General features: G+C 44.7%; 1 protein-coding gene across 3 annotated transcripts; it reads left to right on the top strand.

Moving 5' to 3' along the window:
* Nucleotides 1-7: 7 nt before the first annotated feature.
* LLPH (LLP homolog, long-term synaptic facilitation factor) lies at nucleotides 8-17,570 on the top strand. 3 transcript variants are annotated; one of them, XM_056574275.1, is made up of 3 exons: nucleotides 8-265; nucleotides 12,022-12,235; nucleotides 17,198-17,570. In XM_056574275.1, exons 2-3 carry the CDS (start codon nucleotides 12,028-12,030, stop codon nucleotides 17,362-17,364), a joined length of 375 nt encoding a protein of 124 aa, XP_056430250.1. In that variant the 5' UTR covers nucleotides 8-265; nucleotides 12,022-12,027; the 3' UTR covers nucleotides 17,365-17,570. The 3 variants fall into 3 exon arrangements, with proteins under 3 accessions (XP_056430250.1, XP_056430251.1, XP_056430249.1); XM_056574276.1 differs by lacking the exon at nucleotides 8-265 and adding an exon at nucleotides 281-331; XM_056574274.1 differs by lacking the exon at nucleotides 8-265 and adding an exon at nucleotides 333-437.
* The last annotated feature ends 1,268 nt before the right edge of the window (nucleotides 17,571-18,838 follow it).

The raw sequence follows: 18,838 nt of genomic DNA, 5'->3' as shown, positions 1-18,838 counted from the left end.
CCTGTCTCCTCCTGTATCCTGTGTGCGGCTCCACAGGCAGAGCTCGGGAAGTTACACGATTATGTCTCCTAGTGCGGCTCTGAGGTGAATGGACACAGTGTAGAGATAAGACGGAGCTGACTACAAGGTTGTCTCCAGAAACATGGCGGCGGGTTAGTTTTCTTCTCTGGCCTCTAGTGTCCGCAGGCAGTGTGGATCATATCCGGGCTGGTGAGTGCAGCGTGGTGATCTCTGCTGGGAAGTACGCACTTCTCTTCTGTTACAGGTAAGTCGGGTATATGTCACGTGTGTTTCTAGAGGACGTATCCTGACTTATAGGGTGTCATGTGGTGTATGTTGTTGTTTTAGTGTTGGTTATATGTAAAGATGTGGTGTCCTCCATTACAGCAGGGGAGCAGCATATATAGCAGACTGCCATCGGTCCCTACATGGTCCAGGTGAAAGTCCTTGCCATAGATCAAATAATATTCTAGTCCCCATACACCTACCAAAAAGGATCCTGATAGGATACAGCTTCCATAATAACTGAATATACCAGGACCTAAATGAAACATTAGGGTTCAAAAGCTCAGCAACAAATGTGTGTAGTGGGGCAAGATGGCATTAAGGGTTGTACCTAGACATATTCTGTAGTACAGTATTTAAAGGGGACATGTCTATTGATTGTACCCTATATAATGGTTGGCATCAGGATATATGGGGTAAAATAAGCTTGCATACAATATGTGGACGCCTTCGAGCTGGCAGTAATAGGGAAGAAAATAAGTTTAAAAGTTGTCCTGCGCTGTATGTAACTTAGAGTACCTGCCATCAAATCATATTTCTTAAACTAAGATTATATTCCCTAACTACTCCTAACACCCCTCCTGCCCTTAACCCCTTGGGGATGGAGCCCATTATGACCCTAAAAATTTAGGCCTCAAATGTACATAGTGTGCACTCACTCCTGAGCCTTGTTGTGCGCCCACAAAGCATTTTAGGCCCACATATGGGGTATTTCCGAGAAATTGCGTTACAAATTTTGGGGGTCTTTTTTTTTCCTTTTACTGCTTGTGAAAATAAAAAGTATAGGGCAACACCAGCATATTAGTGTAAACATTTTTATTTTTTTACACTAACAGGCTGGTGTAGCCTACTTTTCCTTTTTCATAAGGGATAAAAGGAGAAAAAGCCCCCCAAAATTTGTAGTGCAATTTCTCCCGAGTATGGAAATACCCCATATGTGGCCCTAAACTGTTTCCTTGAAATACGACAGGGCTCCAAAATGAGAGAGCTCCATGCGCATTTGAGGACTAAATTACGGATTGCATAGGGGTGGACATAGGGGTATTTTACGCCAGTGATTCCAAAATAGGATGCCTCAAGCTGTTGCTAAACTCCCAGCATGCCTGGACAGACAGTGGCTGTCTGGAAATGCTGGGAGTTGTTGTTTTGCAACAGCTGAAGGCTCTGTTTTGGAAACACTGCCATACAATACGTTTTCATTTTTATTGACACAATGTAAGGGGGTGTATATGTAGTGTTTTACCCTTTATTTTGTGGTAGTGTAGTGTTTTTAGAGTACATTCGCACTGGCGTGTTACGGTGAGTTTCATGCTAGGAGTTTGCACTGCGGCGAAAAGTTTACCGCAGCCCAAACTTGAAGCAGGAAACTTACTGTAAACCTGCCTGTGTGAATGTACCCTGTACGTTCACATGGGGGGGGGGGGGGGTGGGTGCAAACCTCCAGCTTTTCAAAACTACAACTCCCAGCATGTACTGACAGACCGTGCATGCTGGGAGTTGTACTTTTGCAACAGCTGGAGGCACACTGGTTGGGAAACCTTAATTTAGGTTAATTTACCTAACTCAGTATTTTCCAACCAGTGTGCCTCCAGCTGTTGCAAAACTACAACTCCCAGCATGTACTGATCGCCGAAGGGCATGCTGGGAGATATAGTTATGCAACAGCTGGAGGTACGCAACTACAACTCCCAGCATGCTGAGACAGCTGTTTGCTTTTTGGGCATGCTGGGATTTGCAGTTTTGCAACATCTGGAGGGCTACAGTTTAGAGACCACTGCACAGTGATCTCCAAACTGTGACCCTCCAGATGTTGCAAAACTACAAATCCCAGCATGCCCAGACAGCAAAGAGCTGTTTGGGCATGCTAGGAGTTGTAGTTTTGCAAGATCTGGAGGGATACAGTTTAGAGACCTCTGTATAGTGGTCTCAAACTGCAGTCCTCCAGCTGTTGCAAAACTACATATTCCAGCATGCCCAAAAAGCTGTCTGGGCATGCTGGGAGTTGTAGTTTTGCAACATCTGGAGGGCTACAGTTAGAGACCACTATAACCCTCCAGATGATGCTAGGCAACTTACCGGCTTCCGTAGGATCCAGGGAGCCGTCCTCTTCTGCCGCACGTCGTCCTCGCCGCCTGCCGATCACCGTCGCCCGCTGCCTCCGGACGGGTAAGTGGACTTCGGCGCCGATCCTCTGTCGTTTCCCCGTCCTGCCCCGCCTATTGTGGGTGGGCAGGACAGGGAAAACGAAAATTAACCCCCCCCCCCCCACCCCCCGCCCCCAATCAGCTGTTGGTCGTCTCTTCTGACGACCAATAGCAGGGATAGGAGGGGTAGCACCTCTGCCACCTCACTCCTATCCATTCAGGGTGATGCTAGGTGTCTTAGACAACTGTGATCCCCCTTATATTCCGGGTCACCATAGACCCGTAATGACCCGGAATCAGTGCAAATCGCAAGTGTGACACTTGCGCCGATCGCCGCATTTGCGCGGGGTGCCTGCTGATCGATATCAGCAGTCACTCCGGTCTCCGCCCGGCAGGGACCAAAATTCCGACGGGCGTATGCATACGCCCTTCATTCCCAACAGGTTAAACTTTTTTTTTAATGAACTTTTAAAAGCTTTGTGTCATACCATTCCCCTTTCTTACATTGTGTGAGCCCCCGGCAGGAGAAAGTGGGCATTTCCCAGCAGGGGGGATGTCACTGAAGCCTGCAAGAGCTGTGCACCAATATGCCCCGTACATACTTCCTGCCGGGGGCCCCAACAGTCTCCAGGGGATACGTTTTTCAGGACTAGACTACTCCTTTAAGGACCCAGGGCGTACCTATACGCCCGTGGGAATTCCGGTTCCCCACATGCAAACCCCACGTCAGCGATCGCCGGTCAATTCAGACCAGCGATCTGCGGTGATTCCAGGTCAAACGGGTCTCCGATAACCTGGAAAATAAGTGGGATCGGGGCTGTCCAAGAAACCCAAGATCCCCCTGAAGGGATAGGAGTAGGGCTGCAACGATTAATCGATGTTATCAATGAAATTTGATAACATCGATTAATCGTTGCAGCCCTACTCCTATCCCTTCAGGGGGATAGGCCGGTTTGTTGTCCGGGCACCAGCTGTCATAACAGTGCTGCGGCCGTGCGGTCACACGCTAGTCCGCACCGCCGCAGCCTTTGTTTTTAGTTAAGTCCCCTGAAACACCCTCCGCTACCCACTGCTCACCAATTGAGTGTTGCTACTGCTGCTCTGTTCTCCTTCCCTCCCCCGCCACCTGTGGAAGCTCTGCATTTCGCCTTCTCAGCCTGCCCTGGAGGACTCCATACTACTGCCGCCGGTAGGACAGTTTGCTGCAGTTTAATGTGCCCTGCCACTGTTACTGCAGTTATTGCATATTGACACACACATGGGGGAGGTATCTGCAAAGCATTGCACCCTAGTGTCATCCACTGGGATGCAATGCTCTGCATATACCCCCATGTGTATAGTAGTGTAAGTGTGTACTACATGCACACTGCTATACACATGGTAGTATGTACAGAGCATTGCATCCTACTGCCGTTACTACAGACACGGGTGCAATGCTCTGCACAAACTGCTATACACATAGGGGTATATGCAGAGCTTTGCACCCCTGTGTCTGTAGTACAGACACTAGGATGCAATGCTCTGCACATACTACCATGTGTATAGCAGTGTGCATGTAGTACACACTTACACTATTATACACATGAGGGTATGTGCTGAGCATTGCACCCTTGTGTCTGTGTACAGACACAAGGGTGCAATGCTCTGCATATACCCCCTTGGGTAAAACAGTGTGTATGTAGTACATATACACTGCTATACACATGGGGGGGGGGAGGGGTGCAGAGCATTTGCATCCTAGAGTCTGTACTACAGACATGGGTCTGGTGCAATGCTCTGCAGTCTGAAAATACCCCCATGTGTATAGGAGTGCGATTTAAAAAGTGTAAAGTATAAAAACAAAATGTAAATAAACTGCTCCCCCAATAAAAATTAGCTCCCCCTTTTCCTATTGATATACGTGGCTAATTGTCTGAACTATTAAAATTAAATGTAAGTAAATAATTAACATTTTATTTTAATAGTTCAGACAGTTACCCATGCAGCAATATAAAATTTACGCTGGTTTCTGTACAAGATCATTAATAATGATCCTGTACAGCAACCGGCGTAAACGTAAAAAAAAAGGTCCAAAATTGCTGTTGTTTGGTAACCGAACATTCTAGAAACTTTTAATATGGCCATTGTTCATAATTCTTCAAGTAGAATCAGCTGAACCCCTTATTTTGGCATTTTGATGTTTTTTCCGATTTATTGATAAAATAGTCGACAACTAATCGGTTATTAAAATAATCGTTAGCTGCAGCCCTAGATAGGAGTGAGGTGGCAGGGGTGCTACCCCTGCTATTGGTCGGTCAGAAGCGACCGACCAATAGCACATTGGGGGCGGGGGTTAAAGTTCGGTTCCCCTAGTCCAGGCGTTGATGAGTTGCGGCTCCCTGGTGCAGACTACGGAAGCTGGTGAGTTGTTGGCTTGCAACATCTGGAGGGCTACAATTTGGAGACCACTATACAGAACTACAACTCCCAAGAGCAGTTTTTTAGGCATGCTGGGATTTGTAGTTTTGCAATATTTGGAGGGCTATCGTTTGGAGACCACTGTGCAGTGGTCTCTAAACTGTGGCCCACTACATCTTGCAAAACTACAACTTGCAGCATGCACGAACAGAAAACTGCTGTCTCGCCATGCTGGGAGTTGTAGTTGCGTGCCTCCAGCTGTTGCATAACTACATCTCCCATCATGCCCTTCGGTGATCAGTACATGCTGTGAGTTGTAGTTTTGCTACAGCTGGAGGCACACTGGTTGGAAAATACTGAATTAGGTAACAGAACCTAACTGAAGGTTTTCCAACCAGTGTGTCTTCAGCTGTTGCAAAAGTACAACTCCCAGCATGCACGGTCTGTCAGTGCGTGCTGGGAGTTGTAGTTTTGCAACAACTGGAGGTTTACAGCAAGTTTCCGGCTTCAAACTCCTAATGGAAAACTCGCCATAAACCCGCCCACGTGAATGTACCCTAAAAACACTACACTACACTACATATACACCCCCTTACACTTCCCCCCCCCCCCCCCCCCCCCCCCCCCCCCCCCCCAAATAAAAATGAAAAACGTATCTTACAGCATTGTTTCCAAAACGGTGCCTCCAGCTGTTGCAAAACAACAACTCCCAGCATTTCCGGACAGCCACTGACTGTCCTGGCATGCTGGGAGTTTAGTAACAGCCGGAAGCACCCTGTTTGGGAATCACTGGCGTATAATACCCCTATGCAATCCCTAATTTGGTCCTCAAATGCGCATGGCACTCTGTCACTTCTGAGCCCTGTCTTAGTTTAAGGAAAGTTTAGGGCCACATATGGGGTATTTCCGTACTCGGGGGCAATTGCGTTACAACTTTTGGGGGGGCTTTTTTTCCTTTTACCACTTATGAAAAGGAAAAGTTGGGGTCTACACCAGCCTTTTAGTTTAAAAAAAAAAAAAAAAAAAAAAAAAAATTTTTTTTTCCCATAACATGCTGGTGTTGCCCCATACTTTTCATTTTCACAGGCTTTAGCCTGCATAAATGAGTTCAGCTTTCAGGTGCTCCGGTGGGCTGGAAAAGGGGATACAGTCTTAGGAGGGAGTCTCCAGCCCACCGGAGCACCTGAAAGCTGAACTAATTTATGCAGGATAAAGTAATCAACTGCCGAGCTGCAAGGTTCGTGACAAATCGAATTGCTGTAACTTCGCTCATCTCTAGTGAGAGCAGACTATGTACATTATGTACCCACATATATAATAGGGGAAAAAAGCCCCCTAAAATGTATTACCCCATTACCTCTGAGTAAGAACATACCCCATATGTGGATGTAAAGTGCTCTGCGGGCGAATTCAGAAGAGAAGGAAGCGCCATTGGACCCTTGGAGAGAAAATTTGTCCGGAATTGAAGGCCACGTGTGTTTACAAAGCCACCATAGTGCCAGAACAATGCACGGGGGGTCACACACACACACACACACAAAAGTTTCATTTGCACAGCCCACTATTCCAAAGATCTGTCAAACGCCAGTGGGGTGTCAATGCTCACTGCACCCTTTATTGCTCACTGGCCCCCGACTTTTATTACAACCAAATTCTCTCTCCAAAAGCTCAATGGCGCTCCTCCTCTTCTGAGCATTGTAGTTCACTTGCAGAGCACTTTACATCCACATATGGGGTATTTCCATACTCAGAAGAAATGGGGTTACAAATTTTGGGGGGTATTATCTCCTAATACCCCTTGTAAAATGTAAAATTTGGGTGGGAAAACTGCATTTTAGTGAAAGTAAATAAACTCGGTGACTCGGTGCGGCGGGGGGCATTATCGGCATATTGGCAAAGTAATACCGATAATGCCCAAAATCGTGATTATCGGCCAAACCGATAATCGGTCGATCCCGAATATAAAGTAGACATATTGTATATATGAATCAATATATATAATTTTTTTTTTTTTTTTTATTATTCCTTTATCAATTACAATAACTCTAACATACTTGCATCCAGTTTCCATTCATACAGGGGAGGGGGGCTGAAATATATAATGGCACGGGTGAAGGAGGGGGGGGGGGCTGAAATATAATGGCACGGGGGAAGGGGGGGGCTGAAATATAATGGCACGGGGGAAGGGGGGGGGCTGAAATATAATGGCACGGGGGAAGGGGGGGGCTGAAATATAATGGCACGGGGGAAGGGGGGGGGCTGAAATATAATGGCACGGGGGAAGGGGGGGGGGCTGAAATATAATGGCACGGGGGAAGGGGGGGGGGCTGAAATATAATGGCACGGGGGAAGGGGGGGGGCTGAAATATAATGGCACGGGGGGAAGGGGGGGGGCTGAAATATAATGGCACGGGGGAAGGGGGGGGGGCTGAAATATAATGGCACGGGGGAAGGGGGGGGGGCTGAAATATAATGGCACGGGGGAAGGGGGGGGGCTGAAATATAATGGCACGGGGGGAAAGGGGGGGGGGGCTGAAATATAATGGCACGGGGGAAAGGGGGGGGGGGGGCTGAAATATAATGGCACGGGGGAAGGGGGGGGGGCTGAAATATAATGGCACGGGGAAGGGGGGGGGGGCTGAAATATAATGGCACGGGGGAAGGGGGGGGCTGAAATATAATGGCACGGGGGAAGGGGGGGGGCTGAAATATAATGGCACGGGGGAAGGGGGGGGGCTGAAATATAATGGCACGGGGAAGGGGGGGGCTGAAATATAATGGCACGGGGGAAGGGGGGGGGGGCTGAAATATAATGGCACGGGGAGGGTAAGGGGGGGCTGAAATATAATGGCACGGGGAGGGTAAGGGGGGGGCTGAAATATAATGGCACGGGGGAAGGGAGCTGGAATATAATGGCATGGGGAGGGGTGGGGGCTGGAATATAATGGCACAGGATGGTAGCAGCTTTTCTAATGCTGATTCTGGTACTATGTTGTGCATTTGTCGACGCGCAACCCGATGCATGCAATTGGCAGTATAGCAAGGAGAGTGTCACCAAACTATGTAAGGGCGTCACCATGAAAAGTTTGGAAAGCTCTGACTTAGGGAGTGTAATTGTTTAAATGGGGAGCCCTACCTGATGGGGATCATATCTATCTTTGGGCCTGTCTACCTACTGGGGGAGCTCTACCTAATGGGGTCATTTCTATCTGGGGCTCTGTCTGGGAGCCCTACCTTTTTACCAACTGTCGGGGACACATATATCTGGGGTCCTATTTACATACTAGGGGAGCCCTTCATGCCTGCCTACCTGATGAGGGGACGTACCTATCTGATAAAAGGACATACCTACCTGAAGTGGGGACTACCTATTTAATGGGGCGGACTTATCAGGGGCCTTATCCACCTAATGGGGTGACATACTGGTCTGCCTATTATAGTTTCTATTAATAAAGACCTTATTTGCAGACTATTTTGGTTGAAATTATTTTATGTACCAGGGCAAGTGGTTCATTATGAGGGACATTTTGATTGTGTTCCGTTTTCGTCCCTTGGACAAGCAATTTTTTTTTAAATTTTTTTTAATTTCCCAACCCTGCCTACCCTTCTCCAAAAGACCCCCCCACCCACTGGCAGAAGGGGGGGGGGGGAGACGCTCTTATCTCAAATTTTCAATTAAACATGATCTCTTTCATACCTTTAATCCATTTATCCAAATGGCATGACATTTTGACAAACAACCAGCCTTAACTGTCCACCCAAACTCAAAATGTATTATTTTTATTATTTTTCGTATTGTAGCATTTAATTCGACAGTATTTGGTGCTTCCATTTTCTTGCTATTAACAGTCTAGCTATGAATTGGACTTTTCCTCTCAACACCTGGTCCATCCTTCTTCCTTCCGATCTTCCTCCTCCTATCTCCTTCTTTTATCTCCAACCTTTTCTCCATCATCCCTATTACCTCAAACCAGAATGTCTTAATTTTTGGCCAATCAAAGTACATATTAAAAACCCCACTCCTTCCCCTTCACATATCTTTTTGATTTGTCTATTTTTACCCATAAGTAGCGGCATGTAATATAACCTATGTGTTATAAAAAATTGTGTAATCCTATGTGATCCATTTATAATAGAACTCTCAGTTCAATATATAATTTATTTGGAATGTTCTATTTTCCCTACAAGCAGAGAGCTTCAAAGTTAGAAAAATTCAAAAGTTTCAAATTTTTCATGAAATTTTGTACTTTTTCACCAAGAAAGGATGAACGAAAATGTACCACTAACATAAAGAAGAATATGTCACGAAAAAAACTCTCGGAATCAGAATGATTAGGAAAATCATCCCAGAGTTATTAATGCTTAGTGACAGTGGTCAGATGTGCAAAAAGTGCTCTGGTCCTTAAGGTCATAATGAGCTTTGTCCTTAAGGGGTTAAGGGTGCGTTCACACGCTAGTAACTAGTAGACGGTTTCCCGCTGCAGGAAACCAGCTGCAAGTTACGCTACCATTCATTTGAATAGGTCCGTGGATAGTCCACAAATCTGACACTATTGCGGACTGTCTGTGTACCCATTAAAATTAATGCAAAACAGGTTGTAGTTCAGCTCCCCACCGCCGCCTCCGTGCACGGACTCGTGCGACACCACGAACACAGCCAATAGAAGAACAAAATTGTCCAGCACTGTAAGCACGATGCAAAAGTTGGTTTATTGTAAAATCACACAGCCAACGGCAACAGGGATCATGAAGTGATGCGTTTCAGTGACCTTAGTCATACTGAGGTATGTCCAGATCCATCTGCTCCTTATAGTGCTCTGCCCCGCCCTCCCCCACCAGGTGTGTTGCACCCCCCACACAAAGAGGCAGATTTACAATCGTATTCACACTGGTTAAAACAAACTCATTTATTAGTACTGATCGCAAACCAAAAAATAACTGCAAAGAAATACAATGCTGGAGACAGAGAAAGGTGTGGTAATGCAATATAAATCTTGATAACTAAATACAACTTGTACCAACACAAATATATAGAATCTAACAAATCTCCTTTATATGTTCTCATCTACCTATGTGAAAAACAGAATAGAACCCACATCGTCGGTGATAATCGATTATACCAACCACAACCTAAGTTGTACACAGTATAAATATATATATATATATATATTATATAAAAGAAAAGGAAAAAATATATATTTCAAATCACTGATAAAAAGTAATAAAATCTTATTAAATGCCACCATGTCAATACCATGATAATAATACCACGAGATCAGGGTTATACCATGTTATTAAGCCAACAAGAGTTCGGCACGGTGCACAAAAGGATATTAATACCCAGGGTTCTATAGGAGGAAAAACACGAATAGGGAGCGGCCATTTATCCGAGAAATATATACAGAGCCACACAATATTATTACCTATACATATATGAATAAATGTCTGCATATTGTGGCAGATATGTCAGGGATATCACTCAATGAGGCGGACTACTAATACTAGGTGGTTGTGGCACAGGAGAAAGGTAAAAGATGGCAGCGTATTTAGAACCCTCAGAATATGATGACATTTTTTTTCAATGAGAGTGACGGGTAACGCAGCGTTCCACGATGTATAGGGACAAGAGAAGGGCACCATGTAACAAACATTGTTACTTGAATGATATTCAATGCAAGAATATATATCTAATAGTATAACATGGTGTCCTGTCTCCTGTTCATGCCCATCGGAAACCTCGTATTAAGTTTCAAAATCCAATAGACCTCCCCGTCTAATAGTTTTCTTCTGTGGTCTCCACCTCGTGGAGGTGCAGTAACTTTCTCTATGCCTTGTACACACAGGCTACGGAACGAGCCTGAGTGTTTTTCGGCACAATGTCGACTCGCCATGGATACGTGCCGGGAGTTAAAATGGGGGATGTCCGACAGGTGCCTCCGAACTCTCACTTTCAGGGCACCTGTCGTGCACCCCACATATTGAATATTACACTTCCGACACGTAATGAGATATACTACATGGGGAGTATTGCAATTTACAAAGTGCTCCATATTGAATTGTTCCCCATGGCATTAGGTAGATGAGAACATATAAGGAGATTTGTTAGATTCTATATATTTGTGTTGGTACAAGTTGTATTTAGTTATCAAGATTTATTTTGTATTATCACACCTTTCTCTGTCTCCGGCATTGTATTTCTTTGCAGTTATTTTTTGTTTTGCGATCAGTACTAATAAATGTGTTTGTTTTATCCAGTGTGAATACAATTGTAAATCTGCCTCTTGGTGTGGGGGTGCACACACCTGGTGGGGGAGGGCGGGGCGGGGCGGACCACTAGAAGGGGCAGATGGATCTGGACATATCTCAGTACGACTAAGGCGACTAAGGTCACTGAAACGCGTCACTTCATGATCCCTGTTGCCGTTTGCTGTGTGATTTTACAATAAACCATCTTTTGCATCGTGGTCGACCGCGTTTTTTGCCTACAGTCGGGAAACCGCATACGGCCGAAAACACAGCCGACCGGAGGCTGCGGTTCACTCCGGTCGGCTCATAGACATGCATTTAATTACGGTTCCCGTATACGGCTGAGTGCGGGCGCCGCGATTAAGCCCCGCCCCCTCATCCCAGCCGTATACGGGAACCGTAAGTACAAAACGTAGTGTGAACCCAGCCTTACCTGTTTACTGCACATCGCAACATGATTCCCCCCGTCGTTACATTCTCACTTGCAGAGATCCAGTAATACCAGCAGAGGGAGTACTTGTGCAGAGGATATGACATTCATGATCCAGTTCTGAGCTCATGGCATCATCCTAACTAGTGAACACTACATGGGTTCTGGTTATTTAAACTCCATTTACAGATAAAGCTATAAAGGATGTTTATCATATAATGTGCAAAGGAACAGTGGAGCAATAGCCTATAGAAACCGATCAGATTGCTACATTTTATATATAAAAAGGCTCCTGAGTAAATGAAAGCTGGATTCTGGCTAGTTGCTGTGGGCAACTGTTCCCCTGCACAATGTTTGATAAATCTCCCCCTTTTACCCTCTTACTGCAGAACAGAGTACCACAAAGGGCTGGGATACCCATGACACAGGCAATGCCACACATTGGTGCTGGTTGTTGATTTAGTGTCTTTATTATATTGATATTATTTAACAGTGCATTTTCTATGAATATCCCCCTAGATCACAATGGCTAAAAGTATTAGAAGCAAATGGAAGCGGAAGATGCGGGCCGAGAAGAGGAAGAAAAATGCTCCAAAAGAACTTGCCCACTTAAAAAATGTTTTAGCGAAAGCCAATGCAGACATGTTGATGGATGATGTGAAAGATATTACGACTGTGGTCACAGCTGAGAAGGTGAAGGAGAAGGCTGCTATGGAAGCTGAACCTGCAGAAGGTGAGGGTTCTTCATGCAGGGCTTGACAAAATTTTAAATGATTTAAATCTAGTAGCCAGCAAAAAAAAAAAAAAAAAAGTTAGGAGTTTATTTTTTCACCTACAGAGATGTGAGGTTTTCCTCCTCTTTATTTTTATTTTTTTTGACAGAAATGTTTTCCCTCGTATTGATAAGATTTTCCAAATCTTACTCCTTTTGGATTTTACCTGTTCACTCTCATGATCTGTAAGACAATTGAGCAATTGGCATTTGCGATGCAGACCCTTTAAAATTGTAGGGCTCACCTAGAGCTTCCTTTGACTTTTGCTGCCACAGAATCGTTTTTTCTTTTTTGTGGATAATGCCTTTTGTACACTTACAACCCGCTTACTACCCATAAAACAGTTCCCTTGTCTGTCATGATGGGAACTCTCTTGAGACCCTCCAGTTTCCGGTGATTAACTCTCTGCATCCTGTTGAGCTTGGTTATTCCTGGTTATAGAGACATAATCCCCATTTTGACTGGCAGACAGCTGAGGTTTTGTCTTGGTCTCCTCAGTATGCTATTACGTTCATACATAGGCTGGGTAAGGTACTTTTGTACCTCTTTGGGTTTCTACCCTTCCTTAAGAATACCAGGAATGCAGCAACGTGCTTGATAAAGATATGGACAGGGGCCCTACCTCTCCACAGGCCCTCCAAAGGGTGGAGACTACACTCTGTTCTCTGTTGGCAGAGAACCAATCAGGGCTCAAGTCCTGCAGGAATGTGTGGGAATGGAGTTCCTGCACTTTTTCCACAGCAGGAACACTGTTCCTATTAGCAGGAGTCCTGCAGAACCAGCCCTTAAGTGAAAATCTTGGGTGAGTTCCCACCCATTTTATTTTATTTTTTTCCCCCCTTCTGCCCAGGGCTTGACCCCCTGGAACCAAGCCATGGAAACCTGTAGCGGATGCACTGTCCTGGGGGTTCGTATGTTACAGTTAAAAATATGTACCCAATTCCTCTGATTACTGAACTCTTTGACCACCTCAGGGGTGCTACAGTCTTTGCATAGGATTTTTGGGTTCAAAGTGTGTGGCAAAACCCCTAACTATGTGACCTGAAAAGATGACAGTACAAATGTGTGGTTTCCTAGTTGCGATGTGGGCATTTTAAAGGAGTAGTCCAGTGGTGACTCAGTGGTTAACAACTTATCCCCTATCTTAAGGATAGGGGATAAGTTGCAGATCGCGGGGGGTCCGACTGCTGGGGCCCCCCTGTGATCTCCTGTACGGAGCCCCGACAGCCTGCGGGAAGGGGGCGTGTCTACCTCCGCACGAAGCGGCGGCCGACACGCCCCCTCAATACAACTCTATGGCAGAGCCGAAGCGCTGCCTTCGGCAATCTCCAGCTCTGCCATTGAGATGTATTGAGGGGGCGTGTCGGCCGCCGCTTCGTGCGGAGGTCGACACCCACTATCAGGCCGGAGAGCCGGGGCCCTGTACGGAGAGACCGCAGGGGGCCCCAGCGGTCGGACCCCCCGCGATCTCAAACTTATCCCCTATCCTTAGGATAGGGGATAAGTTTTTCACCACTGGACTACCCCTTTAAACTCTTAAAACAACCTTTGCCACAACTCTCAATCAAACCCAGCTCTCCAATGCATGCCTAAAGTCAAACTGTCTAAGACAGGAGTCCCTGCCACCTGTCTTAATACCCTGACCCAAAGAGCCCATTACATTCTGGTGGATTTCAATCAGATCGCTTCTTTCCTTTTTTAAAAAGGCCTCTCTAAAATAAAACAAGCAATCTGGTTGGTTGCTAAGGGCAACTAGTCAACTTTTACCAGCACAGGTTTTGATAAATCTCCCCCAAAATGTGCACCACAGAAGTAATGTAAACAAGATAAACAAGTAAAGCAAAGTGGCTTGCTGTTTTCCATACATTTTACTGTAGACTGTTGTAAATAATGTCACAATGTGCAGTTTACCTTTTTAATTGGTTGTCATCTAAGGACGAGCTGGCTCATCCTAAGATGGCAAATCATGTATGGTGCAGGTTCCTAACTCGAGCCTGTGCCATACCCGGCGACCCCCAGCTGTTTCCTGTAGCTGGGGGCCGCAGTTAATTGCCGATATGCCGCTATCGCAGCGGGCGGCTATTAACCCTTTACATTACCGCTGTCAAAGCTGACAGCTGCGTCAAAAGGGACCAGTAAGCACCAGCTGGTGGTCCAGTGGGGTGCGTATTTTTGGTCACTTTGTATTCCCTAAAAAAAAATATAAAAAAAAAAAAAAAAAAAAATGATTGATCAAAAAGTCCTCTCAAAACAAAATGGTACTGATAAAAACTACAGACAACGGCACAAAAAATATATAGCCCTGTGTACGGAAAAATTAAAAGTTCTAGGGGGTCAGAAGAGGACATTTTTAAGCATACAAATTTTCATGCAAAAAGTAATACGAATACAAATTTTCGTGTAAGAAGTAAAACACAATCAAACCTATAGAAGTAGGGTATCATTTTAATTGTATGGACCCACAGAATAAAGATATTGTGGTGTTGTTTTTACAGAAAAGTGCTGTTTTTTTTGTTTTGTTTTTTTTCCCCGGATTCGTTGTAGATTTTGTGGTCATTACGAAGTACAATTGGTGGTGCGAAAAAAAAGCCCTCCTATGGGTATGTAGGTGGAAAATTGAAAGCATTATGATTTTTAGAAGGTGAGGAGGAAAAAAAACGAAAGTGCAAAAATGAAAAAGCCTGTGGTCCTTAAGGGGTTAAGCAAAGTATCTGAATTTAGTAAGGAATGTATAGGGGATGTTTTTAAAGAAGAAAAAAATTGCGACAATCCTAAAAATATTTCTAATGGTCTGGATTAGCTGGAGTGATCAGACTTTAAAGGTATCTTGAAATATCTGTAATACATTTCCCTTTCACAAAGGAGATTATAATTTTTTTTATTTTGAAATGAATCCACATGATTGTCTACAGACGGGGAGGTGGTGGGAGATCCTGGCACACACTCCATTGTGTCTATTTGAAGACTTTTGTTTTTATGGTACCGGTTTTCATCTCCTCAGAAGAGCCGTTTATTTTCCTGTGGGGGTGCCGGCCATGCTGTGTGCGCAGGGATTCCGCTGCCCCTCTGGAGAATTTCTTATGACATTTTCTGGGCAGTCTCCAGTGTTGTAAATTGCAAAACAAACACTGAAACATATTTAGCTGTGTTCCTTCTAGTTAGGGATCTACCACATTGCATGTTATATGGTTCAATACCAATTACTACTTCTCTTTTATTGCTCTTTCACAAAGGAACGTAAAAGAAATACTAACTTGCTTCTAAAGGCGAGACGTTCTGATGTCTATGGAAGCTGTCTATTTCTTCTCTCAGACTTATACTGGACCTTATAGGGGTTGCCCTGCAGCGCACATGGAAACTCTGATGTCCTGGTCTCAGCACCTTTCACATTAGCCTTCATTCTGTCACAGGCAAAGTGCTTTCTTTTTGACAACATTTGACTGGTCCTTGGATTGTAATATGTGTTTTGTAGCACAATTGCCTCCTAGAGCTGGTTTTACATGTATAGTGTTGCGTCCGTATTGCCTATTAGTATTTACTTCTGCGCTATGAGCTGTGTCCTATCCCAGGCTCCAACACAGATGTCAGGGCTGTTCTCGGCTATCTTCATCAGTCCTATAGAGTTGAATGGAATGATGGCGTGCACATCCAGCCACTGCCATTCACTCAGGGGCATATGGGACCCCTACTCGAGTGTCTAATGGGTGGGACTCCGACCCCCAAATTATGACATCACCTAAAGATAGGTGTTGCATGTCTTTTGTGGATAAACCACTTTACAGCATGTTCACAAGTAGCGTATACACTGCACGTTGTGTATGCTGTGTTCAATTATAGTAGAAGAATAACTGAACACCACATAAAATCCACCACACATGCATGTAAATCTACCTTAAGGGTTTATTATTTATTGAATTTTCTGGCTTTTTTATTCCATTCTAAAGCTTAAAAATCATGTTGTGTTCAGTTTGATACCATCAAATGCTGACTGGGCTATTCTTCAAATACACCATAAGGGTAGGGTTAAAATATCACACTGCGCTAAATCAGCTGCACAACGGGAAATAAGCTGTATATTCTCCTATAAACAGACACAGAGCTACCCGATTTGGCGTAGCGTGAAATAATTATTCACTATGTGTGACCCTACCCTTAAAGAAATATATAACTGTTATAACATTAAACATTTGCTATAAAGTAGAGAAAAGGTGAAATCCTACCTAGCTCTTATGCCCTTTTTGGCCTTTGGATTTAGGCTATGTTCACATGATGGGATTCCGCAACAGCAGAGTCCCATTGATTTCAATGATATTCTGCTGCACTGTGCACAGGGTGGAATTCCCGAGCCAGATGTTTTTGGCACACAAATTCTGATTCCGGTGTCCGCACGGCAAATGGACATGTCCATCCGGACCCCCTGCAATCTGACACTTATCTCTATCCTTAGGGTAGATTTTTCTATCACGGAGATCCCCTTTTAACTTTAGTTCACTTTTCTGTTAAGCATCAATGTTTCTGATTAAAATAAATAAAACAATGCTTATGCTGGTTTTAATGTTAAGTAGAAAATGTAGGTACTCTCTCTCCTAGCTTGCTATACCTTGCTACTACTTTGATCATCTTTAAAGTGGTATACCAGTGTTTAAAAACATTTCCCCTATCCACAGGATAGGGGATAAGTGTCTAGTCATTGGGGTCTTACCTCTGGGCGCCAAATCTTCCTGCTGCATGGAGTATTTCTGTGGGGCTCTCCCATAAAAAACCTAGAGGGCATGCAGCTTATTTATTACTTGAAGGGTATACCCACTAACAGCTAAGACTTAACCATAAAAGCTAAAGTTAGGTATAAATGATAGAAAGTATTTTGTGGCTTGAGACCTGTAATAACTTTCTTCGGTCTGTTCCCTATGGCACTTATTTAGGTGATACCATGAAGATGGAAACAGATGTAAAGCGAAATAAGAAAAGTCTCCTAGATGAGCATGGCCAGTATCCTGTATGGATGAATCAGAGACAAAGAAAGAAGCTGAGAGCTCAACGTGGAAAAAAGAAGGGAAAATCTAAAAACACAAAAGGACTTGCCTGGTAGAATCAGATCTAATTATATACTAAGTGAATGTATATAGTATTGGTAAGAAGACCTCTACAGAAGTGCAACTGGAGAAGAAAAATGTGGACATTTTTCAAAATATTTTTTTTTATTTTTCCTTTACAGTAAAAACAAATTTACTTTTAGATTTGTCTTTCAGTTTTGTCTATTATAATTGAACTTATTGAACAACTGCTTATAATGTTGTTTCTTGTTTCGTTTTCTGCCTGAGCTTTAATAGGTTGTCTGAAACTGCAAAGTAAAACAAATGAAGGGGGTTTTCTTCTTACCCCATAGCAGTGGTATAGTGTAGGTTGCCAGCACCTTGTGCTAAGCAGGCAGAGATGCAGTGAATACTTCTCTGCTCACCGGGGGCATACATAGGATTTTCTCAAGGGGTGGGGTTTAAAAAGGTTTAAAAAGGTTTCCTATACACAAACCAATAATGCAACTGTTGGCGGAGCATACACATATGTATGTACCACCACTGACCAAATTTGTTGATTGGCAGAAAAGTTTTGAGTCCAGGGCAACTGTGCCACCTGCACCCCCACACTACGCCACTGACTTATAAGAAAGTTTGCAAACAATTTCCCGGGATGCCTTACCCCCCCCCCCCCCCTTTTTTTTTTTATTTTTTTTTTTTTTAATGTATGGCTAAGCATTTATAATTGTAGGATGGCAGAGAGTGTTTAGAAAATATTACATTTGTGTATGTATTTGTTTTTGGCATTTTACACAAGTGCTCTTTACACATGAATACTCTACAAAGTAATTGCTGCAAAACAAATGCAGGTCTTAAGTACATATATCATGCAGAATGAGACTCCTTGAGAATGATGTCTGTATAGAGCAGGGGTCTCAAACTCCCGGCCTGCGGGCCATTTGCGGCCCACACCAGGGATGTGTGATTTGTATTGCCCGACGCCCGGGACATGCAGTTCCGGGCACCGGGCAGGTGGTTTCTTCAGGCATTTAGCCCTGCTTCGGGCAAGCAGCGCTAAATTCCGGAAGGCTCCACTTACCCCACCCTTCTCCTCCCGGTCTCCGGTTGGCCGGCCCGAGTCTGATGAGGGACGTTGTGCATGTGACGTTCCTCCGCAGACCCGCACAGGAGGACTTCAGTGACCTCACTCGTCATGCCGCCGCTGGAGAGAAGCACATCGCAGGACGTCAATGCTACCTAATGTGGGGAACCTTGCTACTAGCTAATGTTGGGAACCTGCTACTACCTACCTAATGTGGGGAACCCACAGAAGTAGCACCCCCATCATCCGTCAGCTCATGCTATTACCACACCGGGGTAGGGGGAATGGAGGGGTTGCTGGTGGATGATGGGGGGTGCATGATGGGGTCATTGTATGTGAGGGGCGCATGATGGGGGCATTATATGTAAGGGACGCATGTGGCCCAGCCTCCCCCAGCTGCTACCCCCGGATAATTTGAGTTTGATACCCCTGGTGTATAGAGAAGC

The sequence above is a fragment of the Hyla sarda genome, chromosome 4 (assembly GCF_029499605.1).
Source record: "Hyla sarda isolate aHylSar1 chromosome 4, aHylSar1.hap1, whole genome shotgun sequence".
Classification (NCBI taxonomy): Eukaryota; Metazoa; Chordata; class Amphibia; order Anura; family Hylidae; genus Hyla; species Hyla sarda.
Note: the sequence above shows the minus strand (reverse complement) of the source record. Positions and strands in the feature narration are given on the sequence as shown.

Coding starts and splice junctions, on each gene's coding strand:
- LLPH (XM_056574274.1), top strand. Junction 12,236..17,197: donor GGAAGCTGAACCTGCAGAAG/GTGAGGGTTCTT, acceptor GCACTTATTTAG/GTGATACCATGAAGATGGAA.